The sequence below is a fragment of the Cavia porcellus genome, unplaced genomic scaffold (genome assembly GCF_034190915.1).
Source record: "Cavia porcellus strain 051 isolate PalLab524CR breed Dunkin Hartley unplaced genomic scaffold, mCavPor4.1 scaffold_2, whole genome shotgun sequence".
Classification (NCBI taxonomy): domain Eukaryota; kingdom Metazoa; phylum Chordata; class Mammalia; order Rodentia; family Caviidae; genus Cavia; species Cavia porcellus.
Window position 1 is genome coordinate 85,789,352 of NW_026947485.1, and position 18,453 is coordinate 85,807,804.

Here is an 18,453-nt window from a genome sequence, read left to right on the forward strand (position 1 = left end):
GGTTTGAGAAAGGTTCGTTTGCTAATGTATGTAGTACACTGACCTAATTTGGTCTCCCCACCTCTTTCATTCTTTCTCTCCTGACCTCCTTCTCCCTTTCTCCCTTCTTTTCACAGGTATCTGATCGAGCAGAGTACCTGGGTTCCTGTCTCTTACATAAAGGATGTAAGCCCTCGCCAGACCAGTTTATTGGAATTTTTGCTCAGAACAGGCCAGAGGTAACCATATTGAAGAGAACAAAAGAAAATCTCCTCTGCCACACACACACACACACACACACTACTACGGCATTATGACACACACTGATGGCTTACCACAGCTGTTTAAAGATCTTTTAATCCTGTTTATTCTTCTGCTTGAAAGAGTTATAACTCAAAGATTCTTTAATTCCTGACTGAATGGTGAGGATTCTAGTCTGCATGTTTGGGCCAGTGCACAATGGGTCATTTTAAATCAAGGCGATTGTTCTATGAGGCAGATAAGGACAATTCAAATTACTGCGGAAACCAGGACCCCCACTGCAGTTGCATCTGGCCATCTTGCCCCAGTGTTTTGGGAGCAGATGTTATCAAAGCCCAGATAAATCTTTAGGCCTAACATTCTTAGGGAAAGTTTTGTATGATCTTTATGTTCACTAGAACCGGTTTCTTGAGCAAGAGTTTTAAATTAATCCCAGTAAGCACTGACTGCCTGTTCTATTTTGGCTACACCCAACCTCAGTAAGAAGAGGTAACCTTGACTCTAGTCTAGCAGTTTAGCAACACACTAGTGTGTTAGTTTGCTAGGGCAATTGTAATAAAACACACCGGTGAGGGTGCTAGGAGTTTTGGTTTCTCCTGAGGCCCCTTTCTCTTTGACTTGCAGGTGGTCACTTTCTGATGGTGTCCTCATGTGGCCTTTGCTCTGTGCATATGCATCACTGGTGTCTCTTCATTTTCTACAAAGATGACCACCCTTTTAGGTTAGAGGTGTATTCAGTCATACTGGTGTTAGGGCTTCAACATGATTGAAGGGCAGGAAGGAAAGGACACAGCTCAATCTAGTGGCTGGACTAACATTTAAGGCCACTGCTAGTGGATTCTGACCTACCTCTCGGTCACAGTTCATGCCTCCTGCTGTGTTTATGTGGTTTATCATTTCTCCTATCTTTGTTCTTTCTTTTTCTTCTTTGAATATCTTATCTATATCCATCTCCATAACCCCCCTCATTTTGCCTAAAGCAATCCCAGATAGCCTTGACCCCATCTTTAAATTTGATCTCTGCCTGCCCTAGGCTACCTGATGTTTTTCCTCTCTCTTACACATGGCTCTTACCTTGCTTTTCTGGTCTACCTTTGACTTCCAGTTGCCTTATGTAACTTACTAAGCTACGTTTTATGGTAGGATCAGTGAGGTTCCAAATGCCTGCTCTATCGTGATTTCTTTTTACATAAAATGTACCAAATAAACTTTTTTGGGGGGTGCATGAACTAAACATTCCTCGAACTCATTGTCCAGGACTTACCTGAACTTCTCTCCCTACAGTGGGTCATCTCTGAGTTTGCTTGTTACTCATACTCCATGGTAGTCGTCCCTCTGTATGACACCTTGGGAGAAGATGCCATCACATATATTGTCAATAAGGGTAAGTCTTTTCTGTTACCTTACAACTTGATTTTTTAAAGTCTTTCTTACTTTCTTCTTTTCTTTTTTTTTTTTTTCAGATTTGAAATTCCTATGGCCAGAAAATAAGTGTTTCAGTCTTTTTTCGTTCTATAGTACTTAAACTATAATTTGCAGGAATATTATTTTTTAAAAGCCCATGAGGCAAAGATATGTTTAGATTAAAGATTAAGGAGACCTAATATGACAGTATAGTTTAGAGACACTGCTAACTTACATTGGGCACTAAAAGCCTAGAGTACTTGATTGATTAAATCACAGTGGAGCCATAGATTTAATTTCTTAACCTTTGTAAATTAAAGTCAGTACAATTAACCAAAAGGCACCAATACCCATAGTGAGTCTATAGAAAAAATTGCCATTTCCAGGCCAGGGATTTAGCTCAGTGGTATAAGCACCTGCCTTGCAAGCAAGCAAGTGTATAGTCATGAGTTTGATACCTGGTACAAAAAAAAATTGCCATCGCTAGAGAAATAAATCTAAATTCAATAGGCAGCAACAGCCCTTTCATATACCAAAAAAGTTACTGCTTGTTGCTGAACTAGTAGATTGAGTACATTGATTTGAATAGTAGACACCACAGAAGCTATTTGTGCAAACACATATCAGAGAAAAGACCAATAATTAGAATCATAAAAAGGTTCCTCTACTAAAAATTCCATTTTTCCTCTTGTTTCTCTTCAACTCTCTACTCCTCTTCTCAAAATAAAACACATTGATAGGACCCCACCTCAGTGATCCATTTACATTGTCAGAATGACTTTTCTTAAGCATAAGAAATTCCATGGTTCTTTTAGAAACTACAAAATGTATGGGCAGCATGCAAGAAAATTATATGTTTTTGTTTCAGTTGAGCTTATTTATTATTAATGGAACATCTCAGGTTGTACAATATACATCTGATTTGCAGATATAATCTTGGAAGACTACTTGCTTTGAAATTTTTAAAAATCTCTTTCTACTTGAAGGGTAATCAAGAACTTAGCAGAGTAGAACATTGACTTCTGGCCCTATTTCCATTTCCAGCTGATATCTCCACCATCATCTGTGATACACCACAAAAAGCATTGGTCCTAATAGATAATGTGGAAAAGGGCCTTACCCCACACCTGAAGCTGGTCATTCTCATGGATCCCTTCAATGATGACCTGAAGGAAAGAGGAGAGAAGTGTGGACTTGAGGTCTTATCCCTCTTGGATGCTGAGGTATGGATCTGAACCTCTACTTGCAGATGGAAGGCTAGTCCAACATCAAGAGCAGTTTGCATGAAGTCTACCCAAAACACAGGGCTGCTGTGCTCCTTGGGGAGCATACAAGAGTTGAATTAGGATCACACTATGAACCTTTGAGAATTATTTCTTCAATGCAATTCAGAAACTCATGAAAAAAGTAAAGGAAAGTGCTGTGGCCAGTTGTATAGACTTCTGAAAAGATAATATCTGAATATAGACTTCAGTGCCAGTTAAGGATGTAGCTGGAGCCCAGGTTTACATTCTAGCTCACATCCAATCAGAGTCCTGTTCTAATAACCTAAGTCAGATGACAGTAGGCAAATGATTCCACATCTCCCTTTCTCGACCCAAAAAAATGGATAACAATAATCCCTACCACACAAATTGTTGGTGGAATTAAATGTGTTAGTATGTATAAAATTTCTCAGGAAACTAATATATTATAAGCTCCGACATGTTAACTATTTGTATTATTAAAGGGAGATTTGGTTGTGGTCTTCAATGATCAAACCTTAAAATTATGGTAAGAAATTTCCAAATTTGGAAATTCCTATATCTGCCCTCTTTAGGTGAATATTCTGGATAAACTTTATCCTTTTTCCTGGAATTTGCTTTGTAACTGAAAATTGACTTTGGGGGAAAATCTAGTTTGTCATTTTGATTCTATTCCCATATATCATTGTGGTATCTTTATGGACAGGGAGAGAGAGGGCTGCACTTGCCCTAAGTGTGTCCATCTCAACAAATGCTTCTCTTTCTTGGTTTCCTCCTCATGTAGAATCTAGGCAAAGAGAACTACAGAAAACCTGTGGTAAGTTTTCATCGGCCTGAATTTTTGATTCTTAGCATAGTTAACTCTCAAAGTTCATAGTATACTAAGCCCTGGTGCTTTCTCTTCCAGCCTCCAAACCCGGAAGACCTGAGCATCATCTGTTTCACCAGTGGGACCACAGGTCAGTGGCCTTGAGGACTTACAGGAGCCCCCAGTCAGCTAGAAACATAGCGTCAGTCCCTGACCACTGGTAGGCTGGTACCATCCCCTACCATGAGCCCTGACCTTAGGGGCTTGCAATCTAAAGCTTTTGAGGGTGAAATCCCAAATAGAGAAGTTAATAGACTTCATCAGATACATCAAATACCATCACACGCTATGGATTTCAGGGGTTTTAAAGATGGTGTCAGAAAGATGGTTTCCCCCTTACCCTACCACTGTCTCACTTAGACATTACTGGGATGGTTTCATTCAACCAGGGTACCTCGATGTTCATTGTAACTCATAGCTGTGTCTCAACCCTACATTAACCCATCTAGTAGAATGATCAGTCATTTTTAATGTGGCCCTGATAACCCATAAGCTACATTTATTCCAGCATGCCTGACTCATAAAATTTGTAATACCTCTAAGTAATAATTATTAGTTAGATCTGAGGTCTCAAACATGAACAATACATGGGGGTTTACTTGAATTTTCCTCTTCACCTGTGTTGCTGAGATTATGGCTGTGCCCTTGGTGGCAGTACGTCAAGGATGCATTGGGTAGTAGAATCTCTTGGGGCATTAATCATTCCTAAACAGAGGCATATATCTGCACAAAAGGACATAGAGACTGGGAAAAAAAATGCTTGATTTTTTGGAACAGAATCATTTGAATCTAGATTTTTTTAAGACCAAAGGCTGTCAATTCCCTAAAGGATCTTCCTCTCCACATATTTTCCACAGGTGACCCCAAAGGAGCTATGTTAACACATAAAAACATTGCTTCAAATGTTACTGGATTTCTCAAAAGTCTTGAGGTCAGTGGTCAATTGAAACAGAGGCTCTCATTAAAATGTGAATCTGTTATAATGTTTTTATTCTTGAAGTTAGAGGAGGCAGAGAATGAGTGGCTAAAAAGCAAACAAACAAAAAGGTTAAAATCCCAATTATGGCCCAACACTGGTGTAGTCTTTGTCTTCAGGACAATATATTTTCCAAATTTAGTCTTTAAGAATCACTGCAAATTTCTACACTCCACTGTTTAGCATATTCGTGACAAGGTCACAATTTGTATTTGTCACTAGCTCTCCTACCACCAGTGACAGATGTTGCCTGATGGGACAGTCATGCATGCACCATCAGTGAAACAAGCTGATAGGAATGTGTTAAAGTACCTCTTAGAGTTAACCAGAGAATCACATGGGGCAGCCCTGAGAAGGGGTAGCCTTTAAATCTCCATTAGAAGAGAAAGTTGGCATTAATCTACAATTGTCACTTTGTTCCCTAATCTACAGCATATTTTCCAGCCCACCTGTAAGGATGTGACCATATCCTACCTTCCCTTAGCGCACATGTTTGAAAGAATTGTGCAGGTGAGTATCCTGTGTTCCTAGCAGGTGTGTGGAAAAGGGGTCCTGACTTGCTCATCACATGCTTATTGTAAAGCCAGTAACACAGCATTCACCATCCTTCCTCGATCCAGGCATCCTTCCTCAGGTCCAGGCAGGGAGTCGACTCATCTGTACCCTAATCCTAGCAGTCCCCCAGTTCCCAGTAGAGCCTTCCTCTGTTGCATTCATATGTGCCCCTTTCCCAGGGGTGTATGACTCCACTGAGCTCACAGCCAGGATCTCATTATCTGCTTTCAGTTCTGAGCTGACTCACAAGATACCACGGCTCTCTTCGCTTTGCTTTGGTTAGAATTTTTGAAAATATTGAAGAATAGAGAAAAGAAAGTTCCCCCACAGATAGGCAGGAAAGAGCATTTGATCCAGTAAGATTCAAGGTGTTACAAACATCGATTGTCACACCATACCCAAGTGTGTAAGGTGGTTTTGCTCCCATGGTGGAGGCACCAGAGGAGAGCTGTCCGGGGCCAGTCTCCAGGCTCTTTGGCTATTCTGAGGCTAATTCAGGAACAGACTGCCACACTCACCTTTCAAAAACAGATGGTGTGATGCTAAGATCCTCTTTCTGTTTCCTCTGAATATTGCTTCATCCTGCTTATGGTTGGTTGATGCATAGGGTATTAAAACATAAGATCCTATTCATTGGTCTAAAGTGTTTGTATATGATTAATAAAAAAATTATAGTAAGTATCTAAACTCCTTAACCTTTCTGAAATTGGGATGGGCTTGCAATTGAAAGCATGTTCTAGTATAACTGACAGTGTTTTTTCTTGGTGCTATGTAATGAACAGGGTCATAAGAAAAATGATAGCTCAGACTATCACACAGAGCTATGGAGGAGTTAGGGTGGAGTCCACAGTTTCACAGTGTGTCTGATCGTCCCTGTCACTTAAGCAGAAATGCATTTCCATCCTTTCTTAGGGGAAGCTCAGAGTCTCGGGGACTAGGGTGGGGAGTTGCTGTTCAGGAAAAAGTACCTGTGAACCTCAACTCTCTACCTTAATCCTATCTGAGAGAGGCCGCATCTCAAGCCGCCTCCTGTCTCGTCTTGGTTTTAGGCTGTCGTGTTTTCCTGCGGAGCCAGGGTGGGGTTCTTTCAAGGAGATATTCGGTTGCTGTCTGATGATATGAAGACTCTAAAGCCCACAGTTTTCCCCACAGTGCCTCGCCTGGTTAACAAGATCTACGATAAGGTACACTAACCTTGCTTTCACTGGACTTGCCCTGAGAGGCAGGGGCCATCCGTGGTCTTTGCCTGTGCTAAAGCTCTGGGGGACTGTGCGCTTCTGGGAAAGAAGCCTCCCTCCTCTCCATCCTATCCTTGTAAAAGCCATATTTATAAACGCTGCTCTGATAAACCATGATAGAGGAACCCCCTTTCCGCTGGGGAAGATTACTGACCTGAGGAAGAGCTTTCAGTTCTAGACTTGGGGAGCCCCTCAATGTTTAACCAACTTACTAGGAATTTGTTGGACAGATTACATGTCTGGATTACTATGTGTCTTGCTGAGGGGTCAGGCTCCACCATAAACATTTCAGATGCATTCCCTCCCTGAATATGCATACAGATATGGCAGTCACATCAGTTCTTATTATCTCTAACTGATAATGAGGAAACAGACCCTTGGATTTGAAGAATTTTCCCAGCGGTGTATCTACTAAGGAATGGGCTAGAACCAACCGTCACATAGTAGTTTTAGCTGCCATTGTTTACAGCTCATTGTGGTTTGCAAAATGGTAGTTTTTCCATTTCTAATGCTGTAATCCCTCTTGGGTTCATTAGCTGAAATTCTACCTTAAGATCTAACAAATTTATTCTTTTTCTTAACTTTTCATAATAAAGAATTGGTGCCCTAGCAACCTTCAAAACTGGTTAGTGAAGGTTTTCTTGTATAATTATATGAATGTGGCATTTTTGTATTTGTATATTTAATTTATTTTAGTCATTCTTATTGATCTCAAATGAGCCCATCTTGGAAGTTGGGAGCTCCCATGGTGTTGCTCCTGTGTCCTTTTGATAAGATCCCAGCAGTCTTTGATAGGTTCCTTGCTTTCTGGCACAACAACATGTCCTAAGCTCATCTTACATATTTCTGACCTAAGTCCCTAGGCATGATGGCACATGCCTGTAATACTAGCTACTGAGAAAACTAAAATAGGAGGATCAGGAGTTCAAGGTCAGCCCAGTCAACTGAGTGAACTCTGCCTCAAAAAATAAAAATGAAATAAAAAAAAAAAAAAAAAAGAAGCCAAGAATGAGCAGTCCAGATTGTCTGGAGGCCCAGGAATGAAAGCATAACATAGAAGATAGCCAAAGAGGCAGCTTTCAACTTCTGAAGTAAAAAGAACTTTGATTTTCTTGAATCCAATATCCATTACAATGAAGTCTTAAAGAATGGAAGGTAAAGTTCCGGATTTAATCTTGGAAATAAAGAGATAGGGCAGTACAGGAAGTGTACTGTAGGAAGCTCTTGAGTGACAAGGGTGTGAATGATGGGTTATAGAGTCATAATAATGCCAAGGCCAGGAGAATCAGAGAAATAATGTAATCTGGAAACACAATGTCAAACTGTGAAGCCCAAAGCAGAGAGATGGTGTAGGTAGGTAAATCTATTGAATTTTTGTATGATGTGATAAAAGGTACTTCCATTATTAAGAAAGGTGGTGATTCTACAAGTTTAGTAAGTATAAAAACATCTTAAGTGTAGGGTGAGGGAGAGTTGGTAATTGTTTTAAAAAATCAGGTTCCTACGTCCTTCTACTAAACTAAAAGCCCTGGGGGGGGGTGCCCACTGAGATGTTTTTTGTTTAGTGACTTTGCTGGCAGTCTTTCTTCATCACGTTTTGCTTACCTGGGTTGTCATAGTTATTTGCTGAGAACCGGAAATCTGTATGTCTGTATGTCTACCCTATGCTTTTTTCTGACTATGCTTTCCTGGGATCATCATTATGCAAGGACCCAATTCACGAATGTGGGACATTTCCTTATGAACTAGAAAGCACCACTGCTTCCTTATTAACTTATCTCTAGTAAAGCTCCAGCTGAAAGGAACTGTCTCCCTGTAGGTACAAAGTGAAGCCAACACACCCTTGAAGAAGTTCTTGCTGAACATAGCTGTTCTCAGTAAATTCAGCGAAGTGAAAAATGGGATCATCAGGCGTGACAGTCTGTGGGATAAGCTCATTTTTTCGAAGCTCCAGGTTGGTTGGTTGGTGGGGAGGTCCTGGCTGAGCCCCTCAAATGCCAGGCTGCTCACTGTTCATCGTACATTGCTTTTCATTCATGACTGTTACTTCACCCAGAGATGCTGTGGGACTCCTGTCTACTTACATTTTGAGATTCCTTTTGTACAACTTTGCCACTAAAACAAATCGGTCTAAAAACATAAAGCAACTTATATTTAGGCAGGAGCCCTCTCTGTTATCCTCCTATATGGTCTGTTGACATTATATGCACTTTTATAATCCTCCAAACGTAAGTTTTAGAGAAATAGAAAGAAAAATATGCAAGTTCGTGTCTGAAAGATGGAATGCAGTGACTATAATAGTAAACATTTTAAATGCTTTTTTACAATGCGAGGCTCTAGTTTAAGGGTTTGTAAACTAACTAGTTTAACTCTTCCAACAACAACTATTGCATGCATTTTACAGTGGAGGAATCAGAAGCCATGAGAGTAGATTTCAGCAACTCTGTTTTGTTTTGTTTTTTATTCTACTGAACAGAATAGCCTGGGCGGGAGGATTCACTTCGTGATCACTTCAGCTGCCCCCATCTCCCTTCCAGTCTTGACATTCTTCCGGGCAGCAATGGGATGTGTGGTAAGATTTTATTTTCGTACATATAGAGCTCATATTTAAAAAATGAAAATGCAACTACAAAATACCAGTGAGAAAGACACCCAAAACCTCAAAATCAAGAGAAAATATCCTTCTAGTCACCTTTCTATGCATGTCATATCAAAATTTTTACATGAATGGAATTAGTATTCTAAAATATCCAATTAACGGTACCTGTTAACATTACTCCTTTTCAAATAAAGATCTACCTCGTTTTAGTGTTTTCATCTGTTTTGTTGAATTCATTCAAATGGTGAGTTTATTATTGATGAGCACTTAAGTTGCTTACCATTTTTCACTGGGGTGATAAGGACACTTTATATGTGATTATCAACTTAGAATAAATCCACGAAAATAGAAATTATTAAGTCAAAGTGTATATACATGTGGGTGTTTATATACTTTTTAAAAACACTTTAATGTATATTATCAAACTTTCCTCTAGAAAAATCTAGCCTTTTATACACATTCCTACAAATAATGCAAATGGCCTCATTTCTCTGCATTTTTGCTTTGTCAGCCATTAATGTTTAGTCAATTAGTTATCTCTAAATAAAATACTGTATTGCAATGTTGTTTCTTTAACACTGTGCATCTTTTCTATTGCTTATTGACATTTGTGTGTCTGTCATTAATTACTCTATTACTTCCTTGCAGTAAAATAGGCAAAGGGTGATTTGGTTCTCTTCATATTGCTTTCTAAGAATTCTTCATATAATAAATTAATCTTTGTTGTACTGAAAGTACTTTTCTTAACCTCATATTATCCCTTATATATTGCTATATAAGTTTCAAATATTTAGGTAGTCAAATTGATTAAGGCTTTCTATTTGTAGATTTTGAATTGCTTAGACAGGACTTTTTAATGCCCAATATTTCATAAGACTGTTTTCACCCACATTTTCTGATAAATGTATGGTTCTTAATCATTTTCCATTTATATCTTTGATCTATCTGGAACAGATACAGAGCTTGGGCATGGATATGAGTTTGATTCCAGATACATAAAAAATAAATAAATCAAGTATGAGCTGCTCAAGCCCTATGGCCAGAGAAGCAAGGACTCTATAGGGTTGGAGCACACTTGTTTTCCTAAAACCTTGAATTTATGCCCCAGCTGCTAAGTCTTTACAACTGAGGGTTTACCCCAAAACAAAACAGTTCAGTAAAAGAGCAAAGTACAGAAGCTTATGTGAAGAATATCACATTTTGAGTGGTTGGTAAAATGCAAGTTACTAGTGATGTGTAACCCAATGGCAACTAACCTGAACCTGGGCAATGGGGCATCACTGAAGGAATACAGCAGCAACACTTTTAAAGGAAAGTAACTCTTGCCATGGTAAAGAGCAGAAGCTGTGCTGCTGAGCTATATCCCCAGCCCCAAACTTGATTTTGAGCACATCTCTAAACTCTTCTTTGGTTTCCCAGGTGATTGAAGCTTATGGTCAAACAGAATGCTCAGGTGGCTGTACAATTACATCTCCTGGGGACTGGACCTCGGGTAGGTGCTCCGTCTTCTGGGCAGTGGTATAGTGGTTGTGAGAAATGTCCTAACTGAACTAGTACTGAGCAGTCTAGCTACTCTCAGCTGTCTAGACCAATGTAGCAAGTGTCAGGTGTCAAGTTTTGAGTCCACACTTGCCTATGTTGACTATTCAGCAGTGGTACCAAGTGATTTTTCCGTCCCATTTTCTTTGAGTTGGTCCATAAATATCTCAGAAATATTCCTGGAAGTTTCATGGCTTCCTAGCAGCTTCAGCATGTTATGTTCTAGGTCATGTCGGAGCTCCCATGTGTTGCAGTTATGTGAAGCTGGAAGATGTACCTGACATGAACTACTTTGCAGCGAACAACGAAGGGGAGGTGGGTAGGACATACGATGGGGTCAGATAATCATGATGGGGTGGGGGTTCAGAGGAGAAAAACTCAGATCTGTAAGGAGGCTTATGTTTGCTCCCTTGAGATATCTGACATGAAGTGACTTATCTCTGAGCCTAACTTTTGTGTTCCCTACAATGGAACTAAAATATAGTGTTTCTCATACTGTGGTGCAACCCAATGAATGGATACAGTAAAAACAGGTGTCTTGTAAATTGCCTTTTCTGGAAGAATCAGCCTTGCTATTGTCACCACCTCCTCCTTTCTGGTATACAGATCTGTGTCAAGGGTCTCAGTGTGTTCCAAGGATATCTGAAAGAGCCCAAAAAGACACAGGAAGTCCTGGACAAGGATGGCTGGTTGCACACTGGAGACATTGGTTGCTGGCTTCCAGTGAGTATTTCTTCGTAACTCCCAGAAGTCTTTGCTGCAGATTGGAGAGCACGATCTGACTATTGCAAGAGAAAGAAAAACTGCAAGTAGATAATCAGCAAGGTGGCAGGAGGGGATTAAGTCTTTATCCTACCTGGTGGGTGACTTTTTCCTCCTGTAAAGAGAAGAACGCAGTCATTGAAAGAAACTAGGCTGCAGGTTGGGAGATCTGGGTTCTGGTTATAGCACTTCTGTGAACCAAAATGTGAAATCTTCAGACAGTAGATTGATGTGTGATCTGGAGCTGCCAAAACTAGAGAAGCTTTCTTCTTCAAGGCCAGAGTACTTTTACTACTTTGACCACAATGTTATAGAAGACAAGAAGCAGGCCAGCTAAAGGGTTTTCTTCTTTTCTTGTTCATTCTCAAGTACAAAGTCAGCAGTAGCCAATAGGATGGGCCCTGTTTCCTGACCTAAACTGAAGGTGGGATTCTTTGAAAGATCCGTAGTCCTGAACGGAATTGGTATGGATTCCTTGTACTGGAATAGATTTATTCACAACAGGGGGAAGATTGGTGATTTCCCTGAGAAAAAGTTGGGAGCTATAGATGTCAGTTCTCTTTTCCCCTCTTCTTTTTGTTTTCATTTTTCTTGAGGCAGATAGCAAGATTTGGTAATTCCACATACCCACAACTTTCATCCTGTATGAGTTTCAAAGAGATATTTTTTTAACAATCATAAAGATACATCAAACAAGGAAGTCGGATTTCTAAACCAAATGTTTGCAGAGGCTAATGTTTACCTGCCAGTGGCCTTCACAGCCTCTCCCCATTGTGAACACAAAGCTTTTTATGCCTTTGCCTGCTGATAAAGAATTACCAATAGGTGCTGCCGACCCCATCATTTTTCCCAGGAAGAAAGGAAATTACAGCACGGTAGTGGGGAAGCCTTCAAGCTCCCACAGGGATTTCTTTCCGAAGGGTTTCCTTTCTCAGTAGTTTCTCTGAGGAGTGAGGCAGAGTAGTGTACAGGTGTAGTTCCAGTTTCTCAGGCTGATGGAGGATTAGAAGTTCAAGCCATGGCTGGGCAACTTAGTGAGATCTTGTCTGGAAAGAAAAAAAGAGTACTGGAGGTAGAGTTCAGTGTGTTGGCCATGTGTTTAATGCTAGTACCACCAAAAGGGGTCTTTCTTACTATGTGCTAGGAGAGTGGGAATGTAAATAGGTCTTAAAACTTCTTTCCTGCTCAGTTCAAAATTTAACTGAGATTCAAAGAATTCTTGCCAATGCCATCTTCAAGAACATAGTCCTAATGACACTACTGTTCATAGATTTTGGTCTCATTGTATCTTGGTAACACGTTTTTGTAATAAGTGTCCCTGCTCTCATAAACTGAGGATATAGGTAATAGATCTGTCCCCTTACTGGGGTTATAAAAGGCCACTCCTTATTCATAACCTTCAGACAAGGTTAGGCTGAACTGATGAGTCAGCCTTGATGGTTCCAGGGTTGGTTCAATCTGTTGCCCCTACTTATAATGTGCTCATGTGGACTACATTTGCTGCTTGTCCCGGTTCTACAATTTAAATCCCTAAGAACATAAGCTCCTTAGGGAAATTAAGCTCAGGGGAACAAAGTTGTGAATGACCTCTGGTGACTGGTCAGAGAGCCTACCCATCCCTGCTTCTGCCCTAACAAGCCTAGCTACTGGCTTGACCAATTAGTACAGTGGAGCTGTTTCAGGGTCTATTAGGAGGGAAACTGGGGAATCAAAGAAGGGAAGAGCTAATTTAAAAGTCTTAGGAAGAAGTTTTCTCTGTTTCAGAGTTTTCCAGAAGGAACAATTACAAATTGATTTTTTAACATTTCTTTTTAAAGAGAATCAAATCAAACAAAATAAAACAGAATAGGGGCTGGGGATTTAGCTCAGCGGCATAAGCGCCTCCCTTGCAAGCAGGCAGTCGTGAGTTCGATCCCTGGTACCGATAAAAAGGAAAAAGACAAATAAATAAATAAATAAATAAATAAAACAGAATAAAGTCAATTAAAACAAAACAATGAAAGTGATACAGGACTTCAAAACAAGATAATAGGAAATCAACAATGGCTACCATAATGCTTCTTGTTATCATCAAAATAGTTGCCAATATCATCAGATATAATAAAGTCAATCAAAACAAAACAGAATAAAACCAATCAAAACAAAACAATGAAAGCAATACAGGATTTCAAAATAAGATAATAGGAAATTGACAATGGCTACTATAATATATCTTGTTATCTTCAAAATAGCTGATGATACCATCAGACATAATAAAATCAAATAAAACAAATGGAATAAAATCAAAGAAAATTAAACAGTAAAGATGATACAGGGTGTCAAAACAAGATAACAGACTATTACGAATGGCTACTATAATGCCTGTTATCTTCAAAATAGTTTTCCAGACCATCAGACATAGGCATGTAAAATTAACCAATCATTATGAGAACAATGTTGCTTCTTTACTTCAGTTATCACCTTTCCAGAAATTTCAGGACTGTGACCTGTAGTTCCTTCTATGTCTGTGTCTCCTGAACTTGTTCTGGAGGTCTGAGATTATATTTTGCTCCTTCACTTTGACATTTTTCTGTGTTTCCTCTGAATCAGCCCATTGCTGCATCCCAGGTGCTTTCTGCATTTGCTGCCAGTCCCTCAGTGCAGGGAATTGGACCAGGCACCTGGGTTCCTCCAATCCAGGGTTCCCGGAGTGGTAGAGAGGCATGGGGCAGTGAATAATAGATGCTCCCCTCATGGTGATTCAGTGGGGCCTTGGAGCATGACTTCTTTCTATCAAGTCCATTTGTTCACAGTTGGTTTTGTTTTTATGTTTTTTGAGACAAGATTTCACTATGTAGTATAGGCCAGCCCTAACTCACTTTGTAGCCTAGGCTGGAGTTGAACTCACATCAATTCTCCTGCTAGGATTACATGTGTGCACCACCACACCCAGCTTAAATTATTGGAAATTGAGAAGCAACTATTTACATAACCTCAGCAGGTTCCAGAGACTTTTTCTGAGACTTTCCATGGACATTCAGTATAGACAGATTCTTACTCTTGAGGAATTGATTTTATTTTAATTTCAGATGGGAAGTTTATTTTTTATTAGTACACGTGTATACATAATGATCATATTCTTCATGGGGAGTTGGTACATGTACATAATGCATTCCAATTTTTTTTTCATTCTTTTCTCTCCCTTTCTTCCCCCTCTACTGTCTCCTGGTCCCTTTCTCTTTTGCAAAAGATCTCTCTTCCTGTTTCCTACTATCTATTTTAATTTTGCTCTTTATTTAAATTTGGGGTTTCTCACATAAGTGAAATCATTCAATATTTAAGTTTCTATGTCTGATTTACTTTATTAATATTATGATCTCAAGGAGTGTCCATTTTTTTTTATGAATGACTCAAGTTTAAACTTCCTTATGGCAGTGTAGTACTACATTGGGTGTAAATGTCACAGTTATCCATTCATCTGCTGATGGAGATACAGGCCATTTCCAAGATTTACCAATTATGAGTTTTGCTGTTGTAAACATGGATATGCACATATGACTGTAATATGATATTTTTTAATTCTTTCCAGAAGCTATCTAGAAGTGAAATAGCTCAAATGGATTATCTCTTTTCAGTGTTTTGGGGACTAGAACCATTTGGTTACAAAGTCTGTCTTTCCTCTATCATGTGTCAAAGAGCAATTTCCTGAATGTGCCTGGGGTTCTATGTCTCTCTTCTGTTCCATTGATCCTCAGGTCTGTCTTTGTGCCAGTGTACCATGTTATTTTTTAAAATTCACTATGGTTTTGTAATATAACTTGAAGTCTGGAATTGTGATACTTCTTGCTTTGTTCTTGTTGCTCAAGATTGCTTTTACTCTTTTTGGGTCTCTTCTGGTTCTATATAGGTTTTAGGACTTTCCCCCCAAGTTCTTTGAGGAGTGGTACTGGTATTTTGATTGGGATTGTGTTAAATTTGCATATCAGTTTTGGAAATGTGGCCACTTTGATTATTGTCAAGAATGGGATATCTTTTGTTTTCTGATACCTTCTTTGATCTTCTTTTCCAGAATACTTTAGTTTTGTTGTAGAGGTCTTTCATTTCCTTGTTAGTGTTAATTCCCAAATTTTTGACTTTTAAAATATTATTTTGAATAGTATTGTTTCCTTAATTTCATTTTCAGTGAGTTCATCATTGATGTACAAGGACAAGGAATTAGGTTCGGCATGTAGCTTAACAGCACAGAGCCTGCCTGGCAAAGGCAAGGGCCCACGTTGGATTTCTTTTTTTCTTTTTTTTTTTTTTTTTTTAAGCCAGGGATCAAACTCATGACCTTGTATTTGCTAGGCAGGAACTTGTACTGGTGAGCTAAATTCCTAGCCACTCTCTCCCCCCTGCCCCCGTTTGGTTTCTAAAAAAAAAGAACAAGGAATCAACTTTAAGGCAAGATTGTACCTCTGACTTCCACAAACTGCCAAAGGATACCACTCCCAGGGGTCAAGATACTTAAGCTTTTTATCTGCCTCATATAGAATGGAACTCTGAAGATCATTGACCGGAAAAAGAACATTTTCAAGCTGGCACAAGGAGAGTACATTGCTCCGGAGAAGATAGAAAACATCTACACCAGGAGTGGTCCAGTGTCACAAATTTTTATTTATGGGGAGAGCTTACGGGTAATGTACTGTTTAACAATAACTATTCTGAGGGACAGACCATGCTTGCTCCTATAGCTACAGGGAATTTGGACAGGTGGTTTCAGGATGAGAAGATCCAGTTTAAAGACTAACAAAAATACAGCTACATTCTGAATCTCAATAAGACAATATTAATGAAAAAATATTTTTTGAAGCTGTGATGAACTTTGTAAACAAGTCAGTAGAATTGTTGAAATAGCTCTACTAAAAGCTAGCTTTTATCCTATATCACAGCCCACTTTGCACTTAGTTTTGACTCCAGGAATTTCCCTGGAACAGCAAACTTGGTTTTTCTTTTTTTTTTGGTGGGACGTGTGTGGTAAGAATGTTGAGAAGGAAAGGCCAAAGGTCCTTTATGCTTATGACTACCCGCTGTTTGAAGATTCATATTGGAAAGCACATCTTTCCAATGATGTGGAGTGGGACGATGGCATTGGAGTTTTATAGAGCTTTGGAACACAATGAGAAAGAGAGTTGGACACTAGTTACTCTGAAGCTTTGGGGTACAGTCTATGAGAGGGATGTAATCTAGTTAGCTTTCCCCACTGCATGACCTCCTCGCATTGGTCCTTTCATGCCCTTTTACTTTTTGTTTCCTTTCCACAGTCATCCTTAGTCGGAGTGGTGGTTCCTGACCCAGACGTGCTTCCTTCATTTGCAGCCAAACTAGGGGTTAAGGGATCTCTTGAAGAACTGTGCCAATCCAAAGTAAGTCTGGTTTAGAAAACCTAATGCAAGGCCACTGGCCCATCAGGAGAGAGAGGAGGTGCTACCAGCTAGGGCGTCTTGGGGTTCCTGGAGCTTCCTCCGTGGAGGCGTGGAATTTTCCTGTTTCTGTGGCTTATAACTGCAGCCCAACTAGACTGAATAGTTTTGTTAGCCTGTGAGATAGAAGGAGGAATTTAAGAACAAAAAAACCCTCTCTTCTTTTTATAGTAATACATTCCTTATAAGAAACAAGAGAATTGGAAGATAGAAGAAACATCACTCAGAGAAAAATCCCTGTTAACATTGACATTTGCATTTTCCTGTTTTTCTTTTGGTAAATGTAAGGTGGATAATGTGATTATACATACTTTTATATCTGCTTTTATCCTAGTCATTTTTAATCCCAAGAATTTTCTGTTGGTTCATGCTTAGGCTTTCATTTAGGGTCTATTGTAATTGGCCACATTTTAAAGGATATTTTGTGTCTTAGGTTGTAAAAGAAGCCATTTTAGAAGACTTACAAAAAATTGGGAAAGAAAATGGCCTTAAATCCTTTGAACAGGTATGTATTATGGATGTTAGCCTGGTTAACTTATCATACTAGAAAGTTTTATTTAAAGTTTCTATTCCTAAAGGAGTTTAAGTAGATAATCTGCTAAGAACTGATTTTAGATTTTGTACTCTTACCCACAAGAGGTAGTAACTTTGTAATTAGCTACTTTGTCCCTTTGTGCTATTCATTATCCATTTTCACTATTTATTTCTCTCTCAAATTACAAGCATGAAAACAGCACAGTTACTGTCATTACCCTCCACTGTGGCAAGCTCAGATTCATAAGGTGAAATATTCTTTGAAATTCTTCAGTGTGCTCAGAGGGCCATGCAGAAAAGTTCAAATCACTAATAAACATGTATGTGTGTGTTCTATTTACCTTCTAGGTCAGAAACATTTTTCTTCACCCAGAAGCATTTTCCATTGAAAATGGACTGCTGACACCAACACTGAAAGCAAAACGAGGAGATCTCATCAAATACTTCCGGGCCCAGATTGACCGCCTCTATGACAGTATCCAGGAATAGGGTAAGGCATTTAGGGCAGGTGGGGATCACAGCAGCCTGGTTACCCACTCTGGGCTGCTTTCTGAAAATCTGGATTAAAACCTATTCTTCCATTCATTTTATCATTCCTCCTATTGTTGTTTTACTTACAGAATTACCAAGCCCTAGCTTTTAATACTTATAGTGCAGTAGCCTAGCCCTGAAATAAATCCTGCTCTTCCCCTCTTAAATGTTGCTGATGAAAAGACTATAGAGGGCTACTTTGATCAACATGCACTCTTGAAGGCCCTAGTTTTATTCTGTAGCCCTTCTTTACCATCTCCAACTTAATGTTTTACGTGTGATGCCCTAGTTCTAGGGTCTAAGACAGTGATGATAAAACTTTTAAGAGATTTCAGGGATAAACAGCTGCAGCACGTGCCATAGGTTTGTCACTACTGGTCTAAAACATCCATTGTTTTTTACTGGTTTTACAGTAAAACCTAGTTTGTCAGCAGGCCTTCCATTTGCCTACGCCTTTTAGCGTTAGGTCAAGAAATCTTTTTTTTTTTGGTCTTTTTCATTTTTATCGGTACCGGGGATCGA

General features: G+C 39.4%; 1 protein-coding gene across 3 annotated transcripts in view; it reads left to right on the forward strand.

Moving 5' to 3' along the window:
* Acsl5 (acyl-CoA synthetase long chain family member 5) overlaps nucleotides 1–18,453 on the forward strand; it is a 44,643-nt gene that overhangs the window by 25,407 nt on the left and 783 nt on the right. For all 3 annotated transcript variants that reach the window (XM_013158131.3, NM_001173103.1, XM_063233782.1), the window contains 17 exon segments: nucleotides 117–218; nucleotides 1,525–1,624; nucleotides 2,689–2,867; nucleotides 3,673–3,705; nucleotides 3,796–3,847; nucleotides 4,614–4,687; nucleotides 5,165–5,242; nucleotides 6,337–6,471; nucleotides 8,345–8,479; nucleotides 9,002–9,097; nucleotides 10,544–10,616; nucleotides 10,890–10,978; nucleotides 11,270–11,386; nucleotides 15,937–16,080; nucleotides 16,708–16,809; nucleotides 17,300–17,371; nucleotides 17,749–17,890. In XM_013158131.3, the coding sequence (XP_013013585.1) occupies nucleotides 117–218; nucleotides 1,525–1,624; nucleotides 2,689–2,867; nucleotides 3,673–3,705; nucleotides 3,796–3,847; nucleotides 4,614–4,687; nucleotides 5,165–5,242; nucleotides 6,337–6,471; nucleotides 8,345–8,479; nucleotides 9,002–9,097; nucleotides 10,544–10,616; nucleotides 10,890–10,978; nucleotides 11,270–11,386; nucleotides 15,937–16,080; nucleotides 16,708–16,809; nucleotides 17,300–17,371; nucleotides 17,749–17,889 (1,722 nt within the window). In that variant the 3' untranslated portion in view covers nucleotide 17,890.